This window comes from Chroicocephalus ridibundus, chromosome 6, assembly GCF_963924245.1.
Source record: "Chroicocephalus ridibundus chromosome 6, bChrRid1.1, whole genome shotgun sequence".
NCBI lineage: Eukaryota > Metazoa > Chordata > Aves > Charadriiformes > Laridae > Chroicocephalus > Chroicocephalus ridibundus.
This window is the reverse complement of record NC_086289.1, coordinates 16,219,729-16,236,107: the sequence shown is the minus strand read 5'-3', so window position 1 is coordinate 16,236,107 and position 16,379 is coordinate 16,219,729. Positions and strand designations below refer to the sequence as shown.

Genomic DNA, 16,379 nt, shown 5'->3' with positions numbered 1-16,379 from the left:
ACACACGCAGAGAGACTGGTGGCCGCCCGGCGCATGCGCACGGCGGGAGGGCCGGCGGCCGCAGCCCTGGGCGCGGGGTGTCATGGCGGCGGCCGGGGCCGGGGCGGGAGTTGCGGCGCTGGCCGCCTCCGTCCAAGATTTCGTGGCCGGGCAGCAGGACGGGCGCGCCGCGGAGGTGGCGGCAGGTAGCGGGCGGGCGCGGCTGCGGGGCGGGGCGGGGCGGAGACGGGCGTAGGCGGGCGTAGGCACGGCGGCGGGGACGGGCCTGGGGCTGGCGTGGGCACGGCTCGGGGTGGCGGGGCGGGCCGTAGGGGTGTGGGGTGGGCCTTGGGAGTGAGCGTGGGGCTGTGGGGCAGGCTGTGGGTATGGGAGGGTGGCTGCGGGGTTTGTGGTGCAGGCTGTAGGGATGTGGGGCAGGCTGTAAGGATGTGGGGCAGGCTGTAGGGCAGGCTGTGGGGATGTGGGGCAGGCTGTGGATGTGGGAGGGTGGCTGCGGGGTTTGTGGGGCAGGCTACGGGGATGTGGGGTTGGCTGTAAGGATGTGGGGCAGGCTGTAGGGCAGGATGTGGGGCAGGCTGTAGGGCTGGCTGTGAGGATGTGAGACAGGCTGTGGGGATATGGGGCAGGTTGTACGGCAGGTTGTAGGGATGCGGGGTTGGCTGTAGGGATGCCGGTCTGACTGTGGGGCTGGCCACAGGCCTGACTGTGGAGTAGGGTATGGCAGGGTGTGGGGGCATGGGATAGAGCGTGGCCACGGGTTGTGGGGCTGGGGCATGAGGCTGTGATGCGGAACATGGCTGTGGGGCAGGGCATGGGGGAATGGGTAGGCCTTGCTGCTCTGAACTGGGCATCGAAAGGGGGGATGAGGACGTGGTACCCCACATATGTGGGGGGCTCTAGGGGCAAGTCAGAAGTGGCTATGGGCAGATGCAGGGCTGTTGGGAGCTGGGGTGAAGGCAGAGTTGTGGAGCCTGTGGGGTGGGTCAGGGTTTTAGACGACTGGTCTAGAGCATAGAGTGGGATGAAGGTGTTGGACCTACAGGGGCTGTCCTGGAACTGGGAATGGGGCTTTGGGGTGGGGGATATGGCATAGGATGTGTGAGCCGATGGGAGCACGAGGCTGCAGGCCCTGGCACTGGAGGTTTGGGGTGTAGTGGGAGCTGCTGTGGGTGGTACTGGGTATGGCCGTGACTGGGTGGCAGAGAAGGCACCAGTGGGAAGGGAGCCCTGGCCTTGCTGAGATGTGGGAGATGAGTGATGCGCTGGCTTCGCTGTCCCCTGCTTCTGGGGCCCGGGCTCTGACTGCCCTCACTGTGGTTTCTCCTCCTTTCCTGGCAGGGCTTGAGGCATTTGGTTTCCTTGGGTAATTTGTCTTCCTGCTTGGAGCAGCTGTTTGGTGACTTTGTTACATCAGGGAATTTGCAGCTTCAGGAATGTGACTTTCTAAGGATAAGGCAGCATGTTTGTATTTCTAGGCAGTGGCTTCAGCGCATTTTGGAAAGGAGTTGAGAGGGCAGAGAAGGACTGTGTAGGTTATGTTAGACAGAGGGGTAGCTTGTAGACCTTGCCCAAGCCTGATAGATTGTGAACTGATCCATGGTGTCTTGGTGATGAGATGAGCTGGCAAAATGGGAAGGTAACTCGGTGGTCCGTGTAACACAGAACGAAGAAAATGCCAAGGAAATTTGGCAGAATTCGCTAAACTGTGTGACATTCAAGATGTTGCAAAAGAGTTGCGTAACGCCTCCGACATTTGGGATAGACGGGGGGAAGGATAACCTTACAACTGCTGTTGTCATTTATGGTCATGTTACAGAAGTGCCCAGAGAAAGCTTTGTCTCTTTGAAGACATACAAAGAGAAGAGCAGGCCCCCCCCCGCCAGCTCTCGTCAGCCGTATGGCACTGGTGACAAACCTACCTTGACAAGTGAGGGAGCCAGCAAGTGTCCTTTGGCCCCTCTGACCTCGTATAGAATCACCCATCAGAAAGTATTAAATTGCATCACGTATCCTTGAGCGAAAGGGGAGGTTTTTTTCTAACCTTGTGGCTGTTGTGCAATTGTTGGAAGAAACGCACCAAGCTTCTCCCCTGTGTTGCTGAGTACTAAATTGAGTGTAACTTGGCAAGTGGAGGACAGGCCTCGGTGCTGTTGCAGCAGCTCAGGCTGCACGGGTCAGTGGGTGGCAGAAGAAGGCTGAACTCGTTTTTATTAAAAGATGAGGAGGGAAGGATATTGCTGTTACAGAAATCCATCACACACTCCCTGTGAATGCTGTGCTCATGTTTTGAGGGTGTGGGGGAGACAACGATGGAAAACCTGCAGAAGTGATTAATGTCTAGGACACTGTGTGAAAGGGAGACAGACACGTCAGGAAAGGGAGCAGATTGAGTCCAGCTAATAATGCAGCAAAAGGTAAATAGCTTGCTTCTGTTTAGCCGCTGTGACTACAGGAGCACCAAAGTAGGAAGGCAGCCCCTCCTGGTAAAGGGAGCGCTGGGATTCAAGGTGCGTAATTAACCTTGGGGATGTGCTGCTGCCAGATGTGGAGGCAGAAGTTTCATGGGCTCACCACTGCGCCTGCCGTGCTGATGAGGCAGGTCCAATTATAGCTGTGTTTGTGCTTAAGCCGTGGCCTGTGCCGCTCTGCCTGCGAGCAGGAGGCAGCACTCGCAGGTCCTGCTGTCGGGGCTGGCGTGGTGATTCCACACGAGACGAAGCTGGTCGCACCGCTGGGTTCCCACGAACAGAGCGAGTTCTCTCGCTGTAGCGGGGTGAGGGGGCTGCTAACCATGGGGAGCCATCAATAGCCGATTGTGGTTTCATCAGTACAGCTCAGCTCCTTCCTGTTGTTTAGGAAACCGGCAGCTTTGTGTAGATGCTGCTTTCAGTCTCTGAAAACGCAGAGAGGCAGAGTGCTTGGCTGCAGAGACAGCGTTTGTGTCAGACCTTCTCCACGGTGGTTCAGAGGCACGAGGGGTTTTCATGAGCTCGCAGAGTGGGATGTTGGGATGCTGGGTGGGAAGGGGCCATATGAGCTCTCCCAGCAGCCCACTCTGCTCTGTGCCGGTGCACAGCACCCGCTTGCTGTTGCACTGTTGTTCAGCAATAAATTTTGACGGCACCTTTTGGCTCAGGTGTACTCCCTGTTCCCGCAAGACACCCCCTGTTCAGTCTGTGCCTGTCGACTCCGCAACCTGCTGGGCTCCTCTTCTTCCTCCCAGCTCCCCTTATCTGTTCTGTCCCTCAGGCTTCCTCTCCCTGCTGTGCCTGGTGGGATTGGAAGCTCTATCTCTGGAGCCAGGCCTGCCTGCTGTCAGAAAACACTGTTATCCCTTCTCCCATCCCCAGAGACCCTTCTCTGATAAACAGATAATGACTTTATACTGGAAATAACTGCTTAGGAAGAGCCAGTAAATGCTTACAACAGGAGGAGACACTAGCTGAGACGAGGCCTGGGAAAGCCCCAGATGAAACCTTTAGGCTTCTGAGGGGGTGCCTACCTTGTCACATGTAGGCAAGACTTCAGCAGGGCAGAGGGATGAAGAGGGCCTTCTGGAGCGCCCAGAAGTGTTCCTGGGCAAAGACAGTAAGTCTCAGTGACTGGAAGATGCTCTTTTTTTTTTCTTTTTTTTTTTTTTTTTTTTGTGGAGGAAAGCTGTTTTGTCCAGGTAGAGAGTGAGGGGTGCTGCTTGTTTCCCAGCAATGTCCGTTGCCACCTGAGCAACAGGTTAGAGGGCTGAAGGTAAGGCAGTCCCTTGCCCGCCACCCCATGCCTGACCACAGGGCACGCACAGAGCTTTCCTACTGGGAAGGCGTTACGTTGGTGGTGGGTGGTGGGAGTGGAGAACCTGCCCTTCTGCCAAGGCTTTCGTAGGATGCAGCAGGTCCTTACCAAAGCCTCCTGAGGAGTGACTCTTCCCCAAGTTGAGTTGCAAGAATATTGAGGCAGGAGGTGAGTGAGGCAACCTGGCAGGGTGTCTGAGTCAGAGCTGGAAATAGACTCCAGGAGTCCCAACGCTTCGTCTTCCTCTGACCACAAAGCCGCCTTTCTCCCTGCCCTCCATCTTGGAGGGAGTTTGTGCAGTTCTTGCTCAGCATAGTGTGGAGGTGGTGGAGCCAAGGTGGGAAACTGGGTGATCACTGGTGTCCGTGCTGTTTGCTCAGCCTGTTCTCCCTCAGGAAGCACCTGGGGAGCTGCCCTCTGTCTCCTCCTGGCTTGCTCACTTTAGAGAAGTGTTTTTTGGTGTCTCAGTGAAGTGGAGCACTGCAAGGCTGCTTCTCTCTGCAGCCACGTGTTTGTCACGGGTGCAGCCAGGCTGCGGGTAGAGGGTAGAGGCAAAGTGCAGTCAAATTCACCCCTTGCTGCCTGCTCTCAGCTCTGACCCAGTCAAGGCAGCTCTTAGTCCCAGACGTGTTCACAGGCAGAACTGGAGGCAGTTCCACCAACTAAGTGCACATGGCTCTTTGGTGCTTAGCGAGGTGCCAGCACCCAGACAGCCTTTCCCACTTGTGGTGCCAGAACCCTTGCCGGCATCCATCTCCAGCGCCGTGCCTGACCGACGGTCTGGGAGTCTCTTTGGTTCACTCTCTTTACCTCCTTTCTCCAGGGGTGAAAGATGGAAGCTGGACTGTGCTGCAGCTTGTGGAAGCCCTGGGGTAAGAAAAGCCTTATACATATTATACATCGCATAAGGGCCTTACAGGGGAGATTCCCCCAAGGAGGGACAGTGAGAAGGAGAAGTGTGCTTCCAGGACGAGCTAGCTTCAGCACTGGTAGCTGCACCACAGCACACAGGCCTGCAAGGATGTTGTCCACTCACAGAACGTGGCCTGAGTGGTGCTTTACCCTCCCAGGACTTGGAAGCTGTTTGGGACAAAGAGTAGGGACTGAGCAGCTCCTGTTGCTCACCAAGGACCAAGGAAGGGTTTTGTGGGAGGCAGTGACCCACAGGGCACTTCTCAATTGGGACAGTCCCCATCAGAAGCTGCCTGAGCACACAGCTGCACATCACCATGTTACGAGTTGGCTGGCACTCAGCCTTTGCCTCTGTCTCCGAGCTGTCATGGCCTGGGACTCAGGGAGGTTCATTTCACCCAAGCTGGCGGCTGGGTTTGCCTCATTGTAAGAGGCTTTGCCCTTTTTTGGCCCTTGTGATCTTGGGAGCCTGAGTTTCAGGTGCAGAGCATGGTACAAGAGCAATTTCTCTGGTCCAACTTGAGAACTTGATTTATTGCAGCTCTGGGGCTGGGTGCATGCGTGCAGCACAGTCAGTGGAAGAGGAGCCTGCTCCCACCCTGCCAGCAAGTCAGGCAGGACTGGGCCACCGCCCCCTTGCCCAGAGACTGGCACCTCTTTGTTTTTATAATGTGTCTGCTCAGGATGTGCTTCCTGCTTGGGTGTCCCTGCTCACAACAGGCCTTTCTCCTCACTTGGGTTAGGTCTTGCCTGGAGAACACAGATCCTCGGACGCGAGGGCGAGGCATCCAGTTGCTGTCACAAGTCCTGCTCCAGTGTTATTCCCAGCTCCAGGAGAAGGAAGGTAAGGGCTGCTCTGGGCCCTTGAGTGGCTGCCAGCAAAGCCTGTGCCGCTTGAGTGTCTGTCCTGCAGTTGGCAAAGGGATTGATTTAGCACCATAACAACTTTGTACATGTCTCTCGAGTCAAAGTCCAACGAGAGCACGGGGGCTCACACTGCAGCCTTTTTGCCAACCTCACTACACAATTTGGGTCACTCCCTGAACACACCAAAGCCCTGTGTGGCAGCTGGTGCCCCCAGCAGTGTGTGGGTGTTGCACACCCAGGTGTGCTTACTGCCACATGGGACACCTTGGGGACACATCTGCATGTCAAAATCCTTGGGTGGTGATTCAATGCAGGAAAACTGTCATTCACAAAGCAAGTCACGCCGCAGCCCTGTCACCTGCCCAGGTTAACTCTGGGGGAACCCTGGGGCCTGCGGAGGAGGGGAGGGAAGGACCAGGGTGGGGAGAGGAAGATGCTGCGTTCATGGAGGGAAGGAGAAGGTTTGGCTGTATTAAATGTCCCATAGCAACTGGCTGGCAGTGAGGGAAGCCAATAAATGCTGCCAAACTTCGACTTGGACTAGGGGCTTTGCTGATGGGTAGCTGAACCTGTGCCAGCAGGCTAGCAAGGCAGAGGGGCCCAGCTAGTAAGTGAGATGGAGGAAAGGAAGGATGGAAGTAAAAGGTGCTTAGTGGTTGGCGTTTGGCTCTCTGCAAGTCTCAGACTGGTGCCCGGCAGGGCTGAGAGCAGCTGTGCAGAGAGAATACACACAGACTAGCTACTGGTGTAGCTGGAGTCAGGTGTGATGACTATGATGGGGACTGGGGTGCTCTGGAGGGGCAGCCAGAGGTGGGGAGGTTCAGTGGGGATGTCTGGCAGAGTCAGGGCAGCTGAGCGAGCTGGGTTAGAGCCAAATCACCAGGAGCTCTGGAGTGGGGTGGGCAGAGCCAGCTCCCTGGCAGGGCTCGGGTGGCTGCTGTGACACCCCCAGCTGGCCCCATCTCCCTTCGTGTCCCTTCTCACGCAGTTCATTTCTCAAGCGCTGCGTCAGGCTGCCTCCTGGGGGGGTGAGTTTCTGCAGCAGCTGTGGGCACAGGATGCTGGTAGCCGGCTCTTCCAGTCTGCTTCCTGCTGCCACTCCCCAGGGCCGGGGTGTGCAGGCGCCCGTGGCCGTGACTCAGGGGCCAGGAACGTGTTGTGGAGCCAAGTGCGGGGAAGCTGGAGCTCCTGCTCTAGCTCTGCGCCCCACCCCATGATATCCTCCAGCCTCTGCTGAGCAGGCGTCTGCCGCTTCACTGCTGATGTCTGCACCCACGTGTCTGGACGTGCCAGGGCAAATGCCTCTGGAGTAGCTCCAGTACCTCTGCAGCAGCCAGAGGTGGGTGCTGCCCCGCTGCGGTCAGGCGTGGGTTGCTCACGAGGGGAGGGCAAGGGCATTGGAGGCAGGTGGGTGCATCCAACACTGGCAGTTCGTCCCATTCACCAGCGCAAGATGTGCTCGCTCTTCATCCGGCAGCTGCTTTCAGCAGAGCTGGGGCCAGCGCCCCGCAGTTAGGTTTCCTGGGACTAACACACGTTGGTGTCTGTTTCTCACAGTGCTGCATCTGGTCCTGTTCTATGAGAGCCGGCTGCAAGATCATCACCTTGTGATCCCCTCGGTGCTCCAGGGACTCCGAGCGCTGGTGAGCTCATGCCCTGCAGCCTGCAGTGCTGGGATGCGCTCCAGATCGGTGCTGGGGAGGTGCAGCACCTGGGTACAGGTTGGAGCAGCACATCGAGCAGGGCCTGGCTGAGCTGTCAGTTCCTGCCCAGCGGCATTGCCCTGTCTCCTCCGTGCTCCTGCTGTGCCCCTTGCAGAGGGGCAGGGGAGAGGAGACTGCCTTGATTTCCTGCCTGTACTGGTACTGGGGCAAGGATTCCCTGGCCACCCTGGGGAGCAGCACAGATGATAAGCATCTTGTCCTGTCCTGTCCTTTTTGTGGAGTTGGTGAGCTCTCCCTGTTGTAGGAGAGATCCTGTAGGTGGCTGCTGTAAAGGGGCAGGAGCTCTGTTATATGGCTGCCATTGTGGTTTTCTATTCTTGCCTTTCTTTTCCTGTCCGCAGAGCATGTGTGAGGTGTTGGCCCCAGGGCTAGCGGTGTCTGTGCTCAAAGCCATCTTCCAGGAGGTACACGTGCAGGTGAGCAATGTGATTTCACATCCTCCTCTCCTTGCTCCCAGCCCCCTGGGTGTCTGGGGATGGCCTGCTTGCTCTGGGGACTGAGCACATTCAGTAGCAGTGCGGTGTAGTGCATCCTTCAGCAGCAGTGTGGTGCCTCTGCAGAGCTTAGAGACTGCATGCCTCACTGCAGAGCGAGAGGCGCACAGCAGCTGAGGACCCTATTTGGCCCTTGACCTCTCTTCTCTCAGCCCTGGGGGAATTATTTCCTTTGCTCTATTCTCCAGGCTGTGTTTAAGTGCCGCCAGCCTCCAGATTCTCCTCCAATTTAAGATTGTTTATGCTGGCAGGGCCTTGGGCAGCATGTATGGCCCTGGTGTGACTGTGATGGTGCATTCATGCAGTGATGGACACGGTTGTGTTCAGGTGCTGTTGTATAGGCATGTGCATGCTTTGCATGTGATAAATGGCATCTGCATGCCAGGAAGCAGCCGCTCAGCTGCTGAGGGTCCTGACCTCTTCTCAGGGGCATGTGCTGCCCTTGGGTGGTGAATAGCAATGCTGCCATGTACAGAGGCTTGTTCTGATTGCTCTGCTCCTCCTTCCAGTCCCTGCTGCAGCTAGACCGCCACACAGTCTACAGCATCATCACCAACTTCATGGGCACCAGGGAGGAAGGTGAGGAGGCAGATGCCAGAACCACTCTGGGGTTGTCCAGGCTGGGAAAATGGCTTGCTTTTGCCCTCTCTGAGGGCTCTGTGGTTCCGCATGGGGAGAGCTGGAAGGGCTGCGGGGCTGGGAAAGGTGGGCTTATTTCATGCCATGTTGGTGAGGTCTGATGTTTTGCTTCTTATTTTGCAGAGCTGAAGGGCCTGGGTGCCGACTTCACCTTCGGCTTCATCCAGGTGATGGACGGGGAGAAGGATCCCCGCAATCTGCTGGTGGCTTTCCAGATCGTGCGTGATCTCATTGCCAAGAACTACGCCCTGGGTGAGCCTGTGCTTGCTGTGCAGAGCTGATGGGAGACATGTTGCTTTTCTTTGAGCTGTTGGAGAGATGACTCTTGGGTCTGACCAGGGCTGGGGTCGTCCCTGACATGCTTTAGCAGAGCCAGCCTGTCATGGGTGCTAGGCATAGCTGCCGTGCCTCTTTTGCCCAGCATCTCTGCTCACTCCCTCTCTCCTCTCCCTGCAGGTCCTTTTGTGGAGGAGCTGTTTGAAGTTACATCCTGCTACTTCCCCATTGATTTTACTCCAGTGAGTGAGTCTGCCCTGTGCCACAGCCTATTCCTTCGGGTGTTTTCTCAGGGAGTTTTCTCAGTGGTTTTGTCCCCTCCAGGGAAAGGGAGGAGAGGGTGGGCAAGAGACTTGGCTGGGCAGTGTTGAGCTACAAGCTCTGATACCCAGGCTGAAAGGCCAGTGCCAAGCTGGCTGCAGTGACTGGCATTGCTGATGCCTTGCTGGAGATGAGGCGATGCAGCCTCAGCTGATGGCTGGGTTGGGATGTTTCCTGACCAGTGGGTGACCTGTTCTCTGCTTCCTTTCCAGCCCCCCAATGACCCTCATGGCATCCAGAGAGAAGACCTGATCCTGAGCCTACGGGCCGTGCTGGCTTCCACACCCCAATTTGCTGAGGTAGGAAGCTCCTAGGGGGTTCTGGAGCACCCCATTGTTCTCTGAGCCCAGACTGCATTTCGTAGTGCTGTAGCTCCTGCTGTGGCTCTGTGGGAAAGGAAAAACTGGGACCAGGAGCCTGCACTAGGGTAGCCTTGTTTCCTGCTGGGGCTGGGCATGGGGAGGGTGCTGATGCTGACACCCTGGGAAGGGGCTGCCTGTTGCAAGTATCTCTCCATCTCTGCTCTCCTGGCAGAGGCTGAGCTTGCAGCCCTGCAGGGCCATGGACAAGGTAGTGCGAAGGGTGGGCTGAGTGTGAGTGCCTCTCTCTGCAGTTCCTGCTCCCTTTGCTCATTGAGAAGATGGACTCAGACCTGCAAAGTGCCAAGCTTGACTCCCTGCAGACTCTGGTAAGGAGGGATCCCCCACTCCCTTCAGCCCACAGCTGGCCTGTGGTAGCAGCAGCCACCTCTGAGCCCTTCTCCCTGCTAGCCAGAGACTCTCCCTTGCAGAGCGAAAATTTCCAGGGTGCTAGTTTGGCCTGCATCCCGCTTTTCTGTTTTTCTCTCCCTTGAGTGGTTTGTGCAGTTCAGCATGAGCCTGTCAGGGTGGGCAGTGTCCCTGCTCAGTGTCCTCATGCTACTGGCTTCTCTCTGATGCTGTCTCCTGTCTCCCTCTTGCAGACTGCCTGCTGTGCCATCTACGGGCAGAAGGAGCTGCAGGAATTCCTCCCCAGCCTCTGGTCATCCCTGCGCAGGGAGGTGAGTACTGCAGGGCCCCAAAAAAATGCTGCACCACAGTTGGGCTCCTGCTGAGCAGGAGTTCACAGCCAGACCAGGCGGGTCCCATGTCTCCCAGCAGGCCCCACGTGGGGCTTGGATGTGCCACACTGCATGTTCAAAACACGTGGGCAGTGAGGCAGGAGCCCGAGCCTTTCATCCCGCGTTGGGAGCATGAAGCCTGTGGTTGGGGTCAGCACGGAGCTTAGCTCATCCTACGGCCTCTCCTGCAGGTGTTCCAGACAGCAAGTGAGAAGGTTGAGGCGGAGTGTCTGGCCGCACTGCATGCCCTCTCTGCCTGCCTCTCCCGCTCCGTACTCAGCTCTGACACTGAGGATCTGCTGGATTCCTTCCTCAGCAGCATCCTGCAAGGTAGCTAGCAGGGAGACCTATCCTGCTCCGAGGAGCCAGGCCTGCAAGCATCCTCCTAGCTATAGATCCATCCTCCTGTTCTCTTTGAAGCCTCTTTCTTTTTCTAGCCCTCACAGTCACTGTTGGCTTCTCCAAGGTAATTGGCTGCAGGAAGGGAGGAGAAGGGGGGCATAGTAGGAAATGCCTCTTGGATTAAGTTGCTTCCCCCTCTGCTGGGATTGGGGCATCCAGGGGCTGTGCTGTGCTGTGCACTTGGAGCTGGGGGAAGCAGCTCTGTTGGGGAGGTTGCTGCAGCTCAGAGCTGCACCCTGGCAGCGCGTCCCAGCCCAGATATCAGCTGCGCCCCTGCACGTGAGGCAGAGGAGCTCTACTGCTGCAGCTGATGCCCAGCCTATCTCAGATTGCAGGCACCATCTGTGCGAGCCTGACATGAAGCTGGTGTGGCCAAGTGCCAAACTCCTGCAGGCAGCAGCGGGTGCCTCCCTCCGTGCCTACCACCGCGTCACCCACAGCGTCCTGCCCCTGCTGCTGGAGCAGTACACCAAGCACCCACAGGTGAGGGACACTCCAGGCTCTGCAGTCACAGACAGCAGGGCTAAGTGCACCCGCTGGCTCTGCAGGGCTTGGTGGGAGCAGGTTGTCAAAGTGGGTGTCCTTCCCCAAAGTGGGGACCCCGTGGACACCCTCTGGCCTCGTGGTACTGGGCTGAGGTGTAGCTGTGTCCCAGCAGTGACGGTGATCTGTGTTATGCCTTTGTGTCCCTGCAGAGCAGTCAGAGGAGGACAATCTTGGAAATGCTGCTGGGCTTCCTGGAGTTGCAGCAGAAGTGGGGACACGTGGAAGAAGGTGAGGATGGCTGGTCCCTCTGGAGGCACCCATGTCCCAGGGGGCTGCTGGCTCTGACTTTGCCTTCCTGTATGCTGACAGAGAAGGAAAGCTCACTGACCTGGGCGGTCGTATTGCAACCCCTTGCCGTGTCCCAGGGACCCTGCGTGGTTGGGTGTCAACTAGCAGGGCCCCAGCAAGGGTTTGTCAGGTGCCATGGTGGTGGCTGTGCAGTGACAGATAGATGCAGGCAGTGACTCCATGCCTCTCCCTCCAGATGAGAGCACTCTGCTGTCGCTCCGAGCCCCGGTTTGCTCTGTGGTGTTCTCAGCACTGACGGATCCCAGTGTGCAGCTGCAGCTGGTGGGGATCAGGGCACTGACTGTCCTGGGCTCCCTGCAAGGTTGGTACCTTGTTTCCCTTGGGGAGGCAGAGGGAGGTGTCACCCTGTTCTGGGAGACATGGTGCCACGTGGCTGCTGGGACATCCTTGCTTGCTGCCTGTAGCTGCCCAGGAGCAGTGGCAGCATTTTCTACCCAGGCCATGAGCTCCAGGGACACTTGTTCTCTCTCTTGCCTGTTTGTGCTGGGCACCTTGTATCCCTGGCCTTTGGCATGCTGCTGCATTGCTGCTAGCCTGGATGAGAGGGAATGATGCTGGCCGGAACACCAGCATCTTTGCCTTTGGCCGAGGGCAGGATTCCTCTACAGCTCTTGTTCCAGGCTTCCTGTCTCCCTCTGACCTGGAGCTGGTTGTGGATCACCTCGTACGTCTCACTCTGCATGAGGAGGATTCCCAGAGCAGGTGAGGGGCAGGATGGCACCACTGCAGTCACCCACGCTCTGGGGAGAGGAACAAAGCTTGGCTTTGCTGCAGAGAGGGGCTGTAGTCTGGGGGAAGGCACAGGAACTGTCTGAACTAAAAGACCACATGGGTGTAAGAGCAAAGGGATAAACCAGGTGATTTATGGGCTGGAAATTAGAAAGTCTGAGCCTGTCAAAGAAGGGGGTTTGGCTCTGTCTGCCAGTAGGGTGAAAAAGGCAGATTGCTGAGAAATGGGGTTCTGGAGGCACCTTCTGGCCCAAATCTGCGCAGGTGGTGTAGAAGCAGCCCCGGGTTTGCAGTGCTTACGTCACCCCTCCCATTCTCTTCCCCCCTGGCAGCGAAGCAGCAATGGAGGCAGCTGGATCTCTGGCCCCCACCTACCCAGAGGTTTTCTCTGGACGCATGGTACCCAGGCTTGAAGAGGAGCTGCAGGCAGGTAGGGCTGGCAGCCTGGGGAAGGGAGTGATGCCTGGTTTTGGGGTGAAGCCTGTCCCATCCCTGTTCAGCTCCTACCAGGCAGTGGGGCTGTGCCATGCAGCATGGGTCGGTGGCTCTCCTTGGGGGATTCCCAGTGCAGGCACTTTGGTGCTGGCACAGGGAAGGCCGTGCCTGGTGCTGGCTGGTGTCTGTGCAGCCAGGGTCAGCCTCGTGGGGAGCCGCTGCCCAGCCACAGAGTGCTGTGGGCCTGGCATGGCCCACTTCTCCTGTGCTGCCTCACCCCAGCCACCCTGGCAGAGTCTGGGCCCTGGGTGTCCTTGGGCAAGGGGGCCTGGGGTCACCCCAGCGCCCCTCTGAGGTGTGTTTCCTCTTCAGAGCGGGAGGAGGAGAGCTTCCGGGACCACTGCTCCCTGCGGCAGCGCTGCCTGCAGGCCCTGGCAGCCGTGTCCACGCACACCAGCATCGTGAGGGAGACGGTCCCTGTCCTGCTGCAGCATCTGCGGAAGGTGCAGAAAGGTAATGCATCCCACAGCAGGCAGCTCCAGGAGAGAGCAGGGATGGAAGTGGTGCGAGGAGCGCAGGGCTGGGCTGTGAATCCCACCGCTGTTGGGGAGTAGGGAGGGCTGCATTGCTCCGGGATCCTGGCGCCGATCAGTGGGGTGGGTGCTGCAGCTGTTTGATGTGACGGTGACTGTGCCCTGCAGGGAGCGAGGCTGGGAGCGCCCAGGACCTGGTCTCCGTGTGCCAGAGCTTGCACCGGGTGGCTTTGCAGTGCCAGCAGGACGCGGAGGGCTGCTGGTACTACCACCAGACGGTGGTGCCCTGCCTGCTGGCCATGGCCGTGCAGGCTGCCATGCAAGGTAGGTGCGGGGTTGAGCGGCAGCGTGGAGCGCAGGCAGGCTCCCGCGGCTCCCTGACCCGCAGCCAGCGCTGCTGCCGCCCCCCTCCGTCAGCCGCGGGCACTGCGGGCCCTGCTGCCCCCTGCCGCTGTGGGTCAGGGGGCTGTGCCTGCCCTCCTCCCTGTGGGCTCCAGCGTGTCCCTTTCTTCCAACTGCCTGCAGAGAGCACCCAACCGCTGCTGGGCAAGGCACTGCTGGAGGAGGAGGTGCTGGCTGCCATGATCCCAGTCATCAGCGCTGCCACCACTCATCTGAGCCCTGAGTGAGTGATGCTGGGGCGGGACGCCGAGCACTGCATTGTGGGGAGGGGGCAGGCCGTGTCCCCCCGCTGCTCTCTGTACAGGGAGGCCCTGCGCCTCCTGGGAGGTATTCAGGAGCTCTCTGGTGACCCTCCCAGAGCAGCACATTGCAATGTCTCCTTTTTCCTAGGCTGGCTGCCCAGAGCGTGTCTCATGTAGTGCCCCTCTTCCTGGATGGAGAGGTCTCCTTCCTGCCCCAGAACAGTTTTCCCTGCTCCTTCCAGCCCTTTGAGGTGTGTTGGGTGCTTTGGGCTGGGGGACAGGGAATGAGGGTGTCAGCACAAGGACTGTGATGACATGGGCGCTTGTTCTTTCCCTACAGGATGGGGAGTGCTTGGAGGCACAGAGACGCCTGGTTGCCCTCCTCATGGCCTTCGTCTGCTCCTTGCCCCGCAATGTAAGTTGGTGGGGAGCAGGGACCCCTAAGTGAGCGTCCTCCTGCCTGGGTCCACAGCAAACTCCACGGGCTGACGAAGGGAGCAGCCACAGTCTCAGGCTGTAACAAGCTCCATGTCTCTTCCAGGTGGCAATTCCTCAGCAGGAACGGCTGCTCCGGGAGCTGCTGGCCTTGAGCTGCTCCTGCAACTGCCCCTTCACGGCCACCACAGCTGCCAAGTGCTTTGCAGGGCTGGTCAACAAACACCCAGCAGGTAAGGGGGCTGGGCAGGACACCGTGGGTCCCTGCCCACTGCTGGCAGGGGAATGGCTCAGCCCGTCCGTTCTGTGTCCCCAGGGCAGCAGCTGGATGAGATCCTGCAGCTTGCAGTGAACAGGATGGAGCCCGGCCTTACAGAGGGACCCCGCAGAACGCAGGCGCTCACCCTGCTGCTCTGGGTAAGGCCCACCCCGGGTGTGGGATGGGGGCAGTGCTGGGGGGGCGCTGACCTGGCACTGACTCTGCTCTACCTGCACAGGTGACCAAAGCCCTGGTGCTGCGCTACCACCCCCTGAGCTCCCACCTGACGGACAAGGTAGGTGGCAGTGGGGCTGGGTGACGTCTGAGGAGCTGCCCGACCCCCACAGCCAGCTGGGAACCCCCAGCAGCAGGGGACCCTGTCTCAGGGCTCTCTTCCTCGCAGCTGCTGGGTCTGCTGAGCGACGCAGAGCTGGGCCCTGCCGCGGCCGACGGCTTCTCCCTGCTCATGGCTGAGTCCCCAGACGTGCTGCACAAGGGCTGCCACGCTGACGTGCGCATCATGTTCCGCCAGCGCTTCTTCACCGACAACGTCCCCAAGCTGGTGCAGGGCTTCCACGGGGCTGGCCCCGGTGAGCGGCCACCCCCAGCCTGGCCTCACCACCCCGTGAGCCCCTTACCCAGGGGACCTGAACTGGCGTCTCCTCCTTCCCCTAGCTGCTTGTAACTATCTCTGCTCTCCACAGACGTGAAGGCCAATTACCTGAAGGGCCTGTCCCATGTGCTCAACCACCTCCCCAAGCCCGTGCTGGTGACGGAGCTGCCCACGGTGAGAGCCAGCCTTGGCAGGGGAGGATTGTGGCAGCACAGAGTGCGGGGCTGGGAGTTACTCATGTCTCCTGTGTTCTTCCCACCCACAGCTGCTTTCCCTTCTGCTTGAGGCCTTGTCCTGCTCGGACCGCGTGGTGCAGCTCTCCACACTGAGCTGTCTCCAGCCGCTGCTGCTCGAAGCTCCCCAGATCATGAGCCTGCACGTCGACACACTGGTCACCAAGTTCCTCAGCCTCACCTCCAGCCCCACCATGGTACGTGCACCCCCTCTTTCCCCCGACACGCCCCTCTCCTCTGCCCCTTCCCCTGCCCTCACCCCTGTCTGTTCCAGGCTGTCCGCATCGCTGCCCTGCGCTGTGCCCACGCACTTACCAGCCTGCCTACAACAGTGGTAAGTGCTCCTGCAGTGGCCTGCTGCCTTGCTCCTGCATGTAGAGGGGCAAGGAGGGTCCCAAACCTCCTCCTGGGGGCAGCCAGCACCCAGCTCTCTCACTAAGAGCCCTTTCTGTCCTACAGCTGCTCCCGTACAAGGCTCGAGTTATCCGGGCGCTGGCCAAGCCTTTGGATGATAAGAAGCGGCTGGTGCGGAAGGAGGCGGTGGCAGCACGGGGGGAATGGTGAGTGTGCGTGGCTGGAGCTGCTGGAGCGCTGGTGTGTTGGGGACGTGGTTGATGGCACCATCTCTGTCCCCACAGGTTCCTGCTGGGGAGCCCGGGCAGGTGAGCGCCCTGCGTCCCCTCCCTGTGCTGACCGACAATCTGACCGGGCCCCTGCCAAGCCATCCAACTGATGCCACGGACCCTCGGAGCCCAGTACTGCCCCAAGTGCCAGGGCTGGAGCGTGGGGGCCGGCAAACAGCACCCCTCACTGCGGCACCTTCCCAGCACACCCGCCCCCTTCCCGGCACCCACCGGAGGGAAGGAGCTGTGCCGCTTGCGGCTTTCCCAGCCTCTGCTGCAGCCAGGGACAGTGATGGACAGACTTGCCATGTGTGGGTGGAGAGGGCAGGCCTGTGCACACACATACAGTGTGTGGCAACCCACGTGCCAGAGGAATAAATATATCTGGTTTTGGTAATGTGGGGGGGTCTCTGTGCAGCTCAGGCTGGCATCCCAGTGCGCTTGCCAATGTTGAGTAGCTAAAGGTGCTGCTGGTTACGGGCCCTTACTCCTCCTGCCAC

At 59.1% G+C, this 16,379-nt stretch overlaps 1 protein-coding gene across 2 annotated transcripts; it reads left to right on the top strand.

Annotated features, from left to right (window-relative positions):
* The first annotated feature begins 10 nt into the window (after positions 1–10).
* MMS19 (MMS19 homolog, cytosolic iron-sulfur assembly component) lies at positions 11–16,273 on the top strand. 2 transcript variants are annotated; one of them, XM_063337542.1, is made up of 31 exons: positions 11–185; positions 4,610–4,658; positions 5,442–5,542; positions 7,123–7,208; positions 7,631–7,705; positions 8,293–8,362; positions 8,546–8,674; positions 8,879–8,940; positions 9,232–9,318; positions 9,633–9,707; positions 9,981–10,058; positions 10,310–10,448; positions 10,849–11,003; positions 11,216–11,294; positions 11,551–11,676; positions 11,984–12,077; positions 12,437–12,534; positions 12,912–13,052; positions 13,241–13,396; positions 13,598–13,697; positions 13,865–13,967; positions 14,057–14,131; positions 14,258–14,384; positions 14,468–14,568; positions 14,649–14,705; positions 14,814–15,000; positions 15,115–15,197; positions 15,289–15,453; positions 15,531–15,590; positions 15,716–15,816; positions 15,895–16,273. In XM_063337542.1, the coding sequence occupies exons 1-31, from the start codon at positions 83–85 to the stop codon at positions 15,920–15,922; spliced, it is 3,090 nt and encodes a 1,029-aa protein (XP_063193612.1). In that variant the 5' UTR covers positions 11–82; the 3' UTR covers positions 15,923–16,273. The 2 variants fall into 2 exon arrangements, with proteins under 2 accessions (XP_063193612.1, XP_063193613.1); XM_063337543.1 differs by having other exon boundaries at positions 13–185; positions 11,996–12,077; positions 15,895–16,271.
* The last annotated feature ends 106 nt before the right edge of the window (positions 16,274–16,379 follow it).

Bases quoted from the DNA above. Each gene is read 5' to 3' on its own strand.
- MMS19 (XM_063337542.1), top strand. From the start codon at position 83: ATGGCGGCGGCCGGGGCCGGGGCGGGAGTTGCGGCGCTGGCCGCCTCC. The intron at 4,659-5,441 runs GTAAGAAAAGCC...CACTTGGGTTAG, and splicing joins CAGCTTGTGGAAGCCCTGGG to GTCTTGCCTGGAGAACACAG. The intron at 11,004-11,215 runs GTGAGGGACACT...GTGTCCCTGCAG, and splicing joins AGTACACCAAGCACCCACAG to AGCAGTCAGAGGAGGACAAT.